The sequence below is a fragment of the Molothrus ater genome, chromosome 5 (genome assembly GCF_012460135.2).
Source record: "Molothrus ater isolate BHLD 08-10-18 breed brown headed cowbird chromosome 5, BPBGC_Mater_1.1, whole genome shotgun sequence".
Taxonomy (NCBI): Eukaryota; Metazoa; Chordata; class Aves; order Passeriformes; family Icteridae; genus Molothrus; species Molothrus ater.
This window is the reverse complement of record NC_050482.2, coordinates 68,495,905-68,505,721: the sequence shown is the minus strand read 5'-3', so window position 1 is coordinate 68,505,721 and position 9,817 is coordinate 68,495,905. Positions and strand designations below refer to the sequence as shown.

General features: G+C 47.7%; 1 protein-coding gene across 1 annotated transcript; it reads right to left on the bottom strand.

Moving 5' to 3' along the window:
* Positions 1-2,089: 2,089 nt before the first annotated feature.
* Positions 2,090-7,219, bottom strand: PEX26 (peroxisomal biogenesis factor 26). Its single transcript, XM_036401421.2, has 5 exons — positions 6,921-7,219; positions 6,431-6,571; positions 5,739-6,055; positions 4,912-5,058; positions 2,090-4,521 (listed from the first exon to the last, which is right to left on the bottom strand). Exons 1-5 carry the CDS (start codon positions 7,097-7,099, stop codon positions 4,418-4,420), a joined length of 888 nt encoding a protein of 295 aa, XP_036257314.1. The 5' UTR covers positions 7,100-7,219; the 3' UTR covers positions 2,090-4,417.
* Positions 7,220-9,817: the final 2,598 nt, after the last annotated feature.

The window sequence follows — 9,817 nt, the reverse complement described above, 5'->3', positions numbered from 1 at the left end:
ATCAAGCCACCAGACACTTCTGGCAACATTCCAGGATTTTCGAGACCCCCAAGGGTTCTCCTGGCATCTCTGGACATCAGGAACAATGTGCTGAGATCCCACAAGCTTTAATCTGTATCATGTATCCCCTCACTTTGTAAATTAACTGTTTATGATGATGTTTAATCAGCAGACATTAAATAGACAATTCCTAAAATGTAGATCAGTCTACTCTGTTATGATGATATCAATAGATTGTTCTGCCATTGTTGGCAACCAGCATAGAAGTACCTTCTTTAACACCTACATTTTAACAGTGAGAACTAATTCATACTGTTTTTTATAAACTCACTTTGGTATAGTCTTCATTTTGCTGTTCTTTACATAAACCTGCAAATCATTACTCTTTGATTTTTGCTGGGAAAAGCTACAGAGTCATAATTTCTGGAGCCATAATTGTTTTTTAACAAATTTCCATGATAATTTCCATCTGCTGCTTTGCTTAAGCTGAATCTCAGAGTTCTTCAGAAAACCAGCAGATCATTGTTTTGAGACTGAGGAATAGATTGTTCTAGTGTTCTTCTTCTAGTGGAAGTGGTAGCATTCCAGACAAGCTCTGGTGCTCTGGACAATCTGAAATGTTAATACTCACAGCTTCAGAGAACCAGGAAAAAGTCTCACAGCAAATACTTTGAGCAGTCCACCACCCAAAACCTCCTAGGCACACTTTGAGTCAATGTGTCAGATCAAGCAGTGACAAAATTTAAAAGAGGTCTGTGAATTATTAAATTATTTGCAACAGTGCATTGTGGCATTTTCTCTGCCAGTGGGAGGCATGGAGACATGAGGCAGATATGGCCTGGACCTGGATTCTTGGAAAGTCAGTCATGATGGATGCTGGCATTCAACCTCTGTGGGCAGAAACCTCTGCCATATGAAACCTAAAGCCTTTTTCTCTAATTAAAGACAGATACATCTCTGAAAATGGCATTTTTGAATAATCTAGAACTCAGAAGTACTGCTGTACTGGTTTAACCCCAGCTGGGAACTGAGCACTGAATCAGAAGTCAGAGAGAACCTCTGGGTTGAGGTATAGTTTATCACACAAAGCAAAAGTTGTGCACACAAACAAAGCAAACCAAGGAGTGGATTCACACTTCCCCATGGGCAGGCAGGTGTTCAGCTACAAGCAGGACTGCAGGGCTCCATCACTGGCTTGGGAAGACAAACACCATCACCCTGAATGTGATGTGATTTCTCCTTCTTCCCCCAACTCAATATGCTGGAGACTGAAATACATCAAGAGGCAAATGAAGGACAGTTAAATGCTTTTTCTCCTCTACTGGATGTACATCACTCCCTCCCTACAGGCTCATTACTTGAATGACTCACCAGCAGTGTCAGAATCATGGATTATTTTAGAACATTATGATGCCACTTTACAAAACAGTGCACTCTTAGTAAGTTCTTAGGTGATCACACAAAATCCTCCTTTTCTTTTAATGTGGGATGTGTAAGTCTTTGCCATTTCCCACTCATTTTAATACCTTCCTCAGAAAGTGAATGAAGATTTAAACACTTTCCTGGTGTTCCCTGTATGATTGTTTTCTGTTAGTTTGTTGCCACCTGCTGGGAGAACCAGCAGCGTTTCATTTCAGGATTTCTGAACTTCCCAAGTCCAGTAATTAAGTACCTGTGTAACACTGCTACATTGATAAAATACTGGTTTTCAGGAATTATCCCTGAAACAGAGAACTGTGCTATGTATTTTTACTTTTTATTTGTAGGGTTTTCTCCTCTAATACAGCAAGGTCAGAACTGTAGTTAGTTCTAATATAAAGATACATTCATCTAATAATGATGAATACCAGGTACTTTATTCTTGTAGTATTGCTCTTGGCCATGCCAAAATGCAGACTTACACTCTACCAACATCATCAGTGGCTTAGATCTCATCAGATTCACACTGAAGACATTCTCTACTTAATTCAAACATGCTGAAACTATGAAACAATGTGAAACAATTATTGAAAACTGTGATATACTTTGTAGTGTATAAATATAATAAACCCTTTTTTTTCACGTACTCAAATCACAGCACAAACAACTCTACAGAGGTAAATCAGTAGTCACTTTATTATAAAAATTAGATACTGCAGTTTTAGTATTAATTCCAAAAAACTCCTGATAGCTTATTTCTGCTTCTTTCTCTCTCATAATGAATTAAAAACAATATAAATTCTAAATCAGTAGTACTCAAAGTCAAGGTTACCAATCTACTCTTAAAATAAAGTTTAATGTTAAAAGTCCTGGTAAATGACACTTAACAGCGTTCTAAAAACTATGTGTGGTCTGCTGAAACCACTGGTCCAAACCAACCTCCAGAACAGCATCTCTGCCATCCACCTAAAAATGATGCCAGAAGACTACAGCAAAAAGTGTTCATTACCTAACAGTCACTTTGATCAGATTTTGGCCTGACTTCAGTGAAGTTTGCCATTTCATTAACTGGCTTACAAAGGACTCAACCTGAGGCCTTGCAAAGCAGAGGGGCAGAGGACTGATCCTGGTCATTTCTTGGAAAAGCTCAACTCCAGACAGAGCTTCTGTGTTTCATTCTATCTGATTTCACATCAAGTGCTGGTTTCAGTGTTCTAACTACACTTAGAGCTGGATTACAGAAAACATTTAGCAATATCAAAGGCTGCTCTTCCCTGGTGTGCAGAGTATACAAGAAATTACTTTTTTATATGGAAAAGCTATAGGCTACTTAACCTGGTGTAGAGTCCTGGCAGAGACAAAAACTTTGGGGAGGCATATGGGACTGGTTTGGGTTTTAAAATCTCTTGAGACAACTAGGCAAGGTCATTATTACACTCACAAATAACCTGAGTTTGTCTGACAATAATGCTGGGGTGCAGCTCTTTTTGGGACAATTTAAGATGAAACAAACAAGTATTTTTAGTAGTGAAGATAAGACTGTTTGCAAAGTGCCCCAGCAGGGAGCAAAGCAATAGATCACATGCAGTCTGAGGGTGCCAACACCCCCTGTGTGAAGAAAACAGCAACAGCCACCACCTTGGCGTATGGTTATTGCTAGAGACAAAGGGCACTACTGCTGCAAGACACCACACTGGGATCTACACTGGCTGCTTCTCATGGCTTTGGGGTGCTCCCACCAAAAAGGCTGCTCTGACAACATTTTGTAGTTTGGGCTGGCATCAGTGAGTTTACACCCTTTTGGCACAGGTGCTGGCATGACAGAGGCAAATTTGTCCCTGGCTTCTCACCTTTAACTTGTCCCCTCCAGCACACAACAGTTTAAAAGCAGTATTTTGTTCAATCAGTGCTCCCTCCTTGGAATTTACCTTTTGTCAATTGATGATAGATGGATGAATGGATGGAGGAGAAATTAATGTCCCAGCCCAAACCTCTAATTTCTGCCCCAAGTGGTCAGAAATGGAGTTGGTCTGGTGACAGACCTGCAGGTGTACAATTTTCTTGCCACTGATCTGGGGAAAGTTTTGTGATGTCAGAGAAGTATCTCTTTCTATTAAAAAATCCCCTTTTGTTCTGAATGACAGAGCATTGCTACATGACTCCCATCTAACCCAGGACTTTGGATACTGGGGACTTGGGGAGCAATTCTAGATAGACAGAGAGACTTTTTGACATCTACATAAACAAAGCAAGAGGTAGGGAAAGAGCAAAACAAAGCAACAACTTTCGTTGTTCAACTAGACAATAACATAGAATATAATTTAAAAAAATAAGTCTGTTTCTTTACCACCACCATGTGCTTCTAGGAATCACTATGCATCAGGCAAGCACTGAGTGCTGTAATTTGCATTTAAGAAGAGTAGATACAATACAACAGAGTCTTTGTGGCCCACCCCCTCATCTTTCTGGCTTAAATATGTTAAAATCCAGTGTGCCTGTCCAAAGAGGCATCATTCACAAGAGAAACCATGGCTTTCAAAATGCAATAGGCTTTCATTTCTCTAGAGTTTTTTTCTTCCATGTGCTTGTCCTAAATCCCATGCTGCAGGAACTGGGCTTTTCAGATGTCTTCAGGGAAAACAGAACATTCCCCTAATCACTGGTCCTCCAGGAACTGCACTTGTTCAGAGAACTGCTCAGCATTTGCAAGGATGAGAACTTCTTCCATAGTTCATAACTGGCTACACAACACTCACTCAAGAGACACATCCAAAGCAAAGTGTTTGAAAAGGAGGATTCTTAGATTCTTACTCAGCTGTAGGTATGGAAGGAGTGGCTGTACCCTAGCGTTGGACAGGACCAAGCAAAATGCCAGGAATATTTGCCGTGGCTTTGAAATTCCTACACCACCATTCCATGTCTGGAGAAACTCCAGGAGTCCACAGCTCAGATTTGAGCATGGCTAAGACAAGGTGACACTTTGACTGGAGGCAGACACTCAGTCTCGAATTGGAGGCCTGTGGATTGGAGAAAGCACAGCTGCCCAAGCCTGTCGGAAGAGCTGGACCAGTTTGTAAATGAATGGCAGGGACGTGGGAGAAGCTGCAAAGCAGAACAAAAAGGTAAAACTAACTTGGTAAAACTAGCTATGTAAAACTAACATACACTAAACATATTAAGAAAGAACTACCCCCAAGTAGAATTAATAAAAACCAATTTCTCTTCCTTCCTACAATGAGGAAAAGGCTGAGTCTAGGACAGCTCTGCCTGCCTCTCACAGGCTGCTGAAAAGAGTTTGCAGAAAACTGGCATTGGTGGAGCTTCATCTTTCTACATGCACTTCAGCTGGAAACATTAAACACATTAAGTTCCTAGTCACCCAGATTTTTTGTCTCCCTGAGACATTTACACAGACCAGATTTATTAAAAGTAACTCATTTCTTCTCCATAACCACAATGGAATTTTAAAAATTGGAAATCTTAATCCCATACCTGGGTCTAATCTCACCACCACCAGGTACAGCAAAAAAGTAGCCAAGAGCATCTTCTTGTAAGGAAGTAAATAGAAGTGGTTTGACATGGACCTCAGTGCTCTACGTAGCAATGTCAGCATGGTCAGGAGCTTTTGGGACAGCACTCCTGGAAAACAAGAACAGAAAGGCTGTTAGGGCAAAGTAAAGTTTAAAAAGTAATCACACAGATGTAGCAAATAAGAAACTAAGGTACTGGCAGTCTGATTGCATGAAAGTTGGGTTGGGTTTGGTTTTTTATACAACAGAGAAACAGTACAATTTTGTAATACACTTCATTATACTTCTTTTTAGGCACATACTTTACTACAATATGATCTTATAACACAGTAGTGCCAAGGAGAGAACATCCAATGATTTACAGCTCTGGAGAACAAGCAGTACTTTAAATGCTAGACAGGCATTGTTCTACTTGGACTCAACTGTAAATGGAAATGAAGCAAACTGTACACAGAGCCAACAAACATATCCTTAAAGGATTGCCAGGTAGTCTTAGTTTTCCTCTTTTTACTTAAAAAAAAACCCAAAACTTTTGATCCTAGGCATTAATTGTCATCTCCTGATGCTGGCAGAGACTAAATATGCTTTACAATTCTCAGCAAAGGTATCACTAAGTCTTTTATTTTCTGCTGTGATACACAATGGGAATTCCTCATGGCCTGTTCATCATGGCAATATTCTTAATGTGCAGTTAATACTTGCTCCCCTTCACCAGTTTGAAACTGAAATGAAACTGAAATGAAACTGAAACTGTAACAAAGGGGCACAAACAACAGAGGGAAAGCCCACCCAGAAGCGTTTCTGTGGCTGGGTCCTGCCGCTCCTCAGCCCCCGGGCGTGTCTCCTCCTCCCGCCGAGCCCAGCGGCTGCGGCTGTCGCCGATGGTGCCGAGGAGCTGCAGCCGCCGCTCGCTGTCCAAGGCGGAGCAGCCCCGCACCAGCTCCTCCGCGGCCCCGAAGCGCCCCAGCGGCAGCAGCACCTGCGCCAGGTACAGCTCCAGCAGCGAGCCGAACTCGGGCAGCCTCTGGTTGGCCGGGGATCCCAGCCAGCTGCTGCCGACCTCCAGCATCACCTGCGGCTCTCTCACTTTGCTGTACAGCAGGATGCTGAGATGCAAGGGAGAAGTATGAGAAAACCCCGAGTCTCTGTGGAAGCTGACATCACTGACAGAGATTACCCACAAGCGGCTCTCATGAGGTATCAATCAGGGTCAATATCAAAGCACAGAGAGAATTCTGAGGCAGGCAACAGGTGCAGCTATTGATGTTACTCTCTCGAGATCACCCATTTTAACCTTGATCACCATGAAGCAATCTTGCAGGCACGCTCCAGCATACACACAACAGGCCTGTGCCAGATCTCACTCACACCACGCAAAGTGAAAATATCACACAATACCCAAGCCTGGCCTGCAGTTAAACCTAACACAAGACCCCACAAGATATATGCTGTATATCTGACGGCAACAGACAGAAACTCACCACAGCTCCAGAACCTTTGGAGGCAGATGTTCAGGCACATGGTAGTACTGCAGAACCCAAGACAGAACTTCTCTCCACCGGTTCATCTCGGCCAGCGCCTGGATCCCCACAACACAAAGGGAGCATTTCACTTCTGCAAAACTGGTAAGGAACAGACACCCAAGTAAGTGCTTCTTACAACCCACATTTCCCCTTGCATCCCCTCCAGTGACCTTCAGTGAACACAGTTCTCTGCTTCCCCTCTACTTGTCCCCTATAAAAAGGCCAATTCGAGGATATGCACTGTGACTATCTCTGAGAGAACGAAGGAAAGGCTCCTGGGCACACCGCACTTCCCTCAAAAACGCGCAGATGAAACATTTTAATATCGACAGGGCTAAAAGAAACCCCAAAGCAGTGCAGGCATGGCCTGAAGTTGGAAGCCAGCCCGGCGCTGAGGCGGCACCGAGCAGCGTCCCAGCGCCTCCCCGTCCCCTCCACACGCCCGCACCTCTCGTGGCCGGGGCCGGGGCCGGGGCCGGGGCCGGGGCCCAGGCTGTCGCAGCCCGCCTCGCAGCGCTCCACGGCGGCGGCGAAGTCGCGGTGCAGCACCAGCAGATCCGCCGCCTCCTCCAACAGCGCGGCCGCCTGCGCCGGCCCCGGGGCCCAAGCGGGCGGCTCGGCCCTCATGGCACCGGCGGGAGGGCTCCCCCCGGCCCCGCACGGGCCCGGCTCAGCCTCCGGCTCCAGCGCCGCCACCGCCCCCGCCGGGGCCCGGCTCCGCTCGGCTCGGGCAGGCACCGGAAAGCCGGGATGGAGGCGCCCGGCAGCGGAAGGGCCGGCCCGGAGAGCATCCCGGCCCCGCGGGCCGCCGGGACGTGTAGTCACGGCTGCAGGAGGGCAACGGGGATGGCTGAGGGGCTGGAGCATCTCTTACCAGGAAAGGATGAGGGAACTGGGTCTGTTCAGCCTTGGGAAGAGAGGACTGGGAGGGGACCTCTTTAATGTGTATAAATACCTAAAGGGCGGTGCTAAGAAGATAAAGGCAGGCTCTGCTCTGCGGTACCGAGCAATAGGACAAGAGGCAATGGGCAGAAACTGATGCACAAAAAGTTCCACCTGGACAGGGGGAAAAACTTCTTTAGTGTGCGGTGACCGTGCACTGGAACAGATTGCCCAGGGACGGTGTGGAGTCTCCCTTTATGGAGATAGTCCAGAATCGCCGGGATGCATTCCTGTGCCGTGTGCCCTGCGATGACCCTGACTGAGCAGGGAGGTGGGACAGGATGACCCGCTGCGGTGCCTTCCAGCTGTCACTCTGCGGGGATCAGCGGTGGCAAGCGGGCACTCGGGGGCCGCTCCGAGCGGCTGCGGCCGCAGCTCCGGGACCAGGATCTGTGCCCGTCCCTGCCACAACGCGCTCCCTTCATCTCCTCCCTCGTGTGGCTGCCCAGGGAAAGGGGCCGAGGGAACAGCCCGCCTCGGCTGTTCTGCCCGCGGCCGCCGGGCGTCAGCCCAGCCCCGACAGCGTCCCAGCCCTGGGAGCGTCCCAGCACCGCCAGTGTCCCAGCCCCGAGGGTGTCCCAGCACCGCCAGTATCCCAGCCCCGAGGGTGTCCCAGCACCGCCAGTGTCCCAGCCCTGGGAGCGTCCCAGCACCGCCAGTGTCCCAGCCCCGAGGGTGTCCCAGCATCGCCAGTGTCCCAGCCCCGAGGGTGTCCCAGCTCTCCTCGCCCCGGGCAGGAGCGGGGCCAACGGGAGAGCGCTCCCCGCAGCGCGGCCCCGGCGGGTGATGGATGCTCTCCGCTCCCGGCCGCCTCTTCCTCCGGGCACCTCTCCTCCGGCTCCCCGTGCCCGCAGTTCTGAGCACATTACGCTGTTGATGCATTTTGGGTGTAATGACAGCGTCTCCGGCAGCGCCCGGCAGGCAGCGGTTCGCATTCTCCTTGGGCTGTTATTTAAAAACAACAGGGTGTCTTGGTTACAAGGTAATTACCGCAGTCAGTGCAAACGCTCTTCAAAAATGGATCTCTACAGGAGAGACAGGATTGATTTATCCTGTAACCTTTTTGAACAACTGACACATTTATCTATCCCCCTACTATGATTATGTAATTAAAAAATCAAATGGGCTAATACAAGACATGGTAAAGAGTGAAACATATCTTACAAAGGGGATTTTCCATGCCATCTCAGTGTGGCGAATACGATCAAAGACTTGATCAGAGCTCTCTTTTTCTAGGTAGCTGTTTCCAGGAGGCAGGACCACGTACCTGCCCCTCTGGGCTGCAGCAGGAGCACTCTGCAGTAGCAGCTTTCACACAGTGGTGCATCCAAGGGGTTGGCACACTGCCCTAACTGTGGAAGAGGTTCCCAGAGGATTAAGGTGAAACCACTGCACAGAAAACATGTGAAAGGGCCCAGCAGCAAGCAAAGGCAGAGGTAAAGGCGTTTCAGACTTCTGTTCCTGTTGCTCGGCGCTTGCAATTTGGAAAACAACATTCCTTTTTGGGAACTACAAGTCCCAAAGTGCACTGTGGGAAGAACGTGCCTCGTACCAGCTAGTGCCCAGCACAAATTCCCAAATATGGATAAGGAATCAAGTTTGAAAAAGACTCACACTGGCTGGATGCTCCTCACTGAGACTCAGAAAAGGAGTGAGACAGCAGAAAAACAAGGTAAGCTTGTGTCAGGCAAAGATGCTGTTGAAGGATTTCTTTCACGGGGAGCAGCCAGCAGTGTTGTGTGCCTTAGAGGGGCAGCCCAGCATTGCTCTGGTGGTGTTTGCAGTAGGGGTTGCAGTCACGGAGGCAGCTTTTGGAACAGGGCTGTTGCTTCAGGTGGGGGAGCAAGCAGTGAACAGTCAGATCCTGTTTCCCTGCAGATGCACCTGATGAATGAAGACCTATGGAAAGACAGAGCTGCAACACTGATGCAGTTATTTTAGGGGCTGGGAAGGGTCAGGGGGAGGTGGGAGTTGCTCTGAACGGCAGCTCCTTATGAGCTGCAGCCTGTGGTTGTGTGAGAAGCCGAGGTGGACAAGCAGCCTTGTAAGACCAATGTTTATAGGTTAAATTAATTTCTCTGTAAGGCATGGTGGAATGTTTTTGTACTTCACCCCTCTTCCTAGAGGGGACAGTGTGGTGCCTCGAAGGCCAAACCTCTTGCAGCTCTCTGACCTGCAAATAACACTCAGTAACAGGATTTTTAACTTCAGGCCAGGAACAATTACCTATTTTAGCGGCAATTTGCTAACAAGCAAAATGAAATCATTCTGAAATACAATCATCTCTGTGGAGATGAGGGATGCTCGAGCTCCGTTGTCGGGCACACGTGCATCCTCGGCGGCTGACCCGGACCTGGGCAGCAGCAGCTCCTGCCGCCTGCGTTTCCCTGGCTGGCGGTCAGG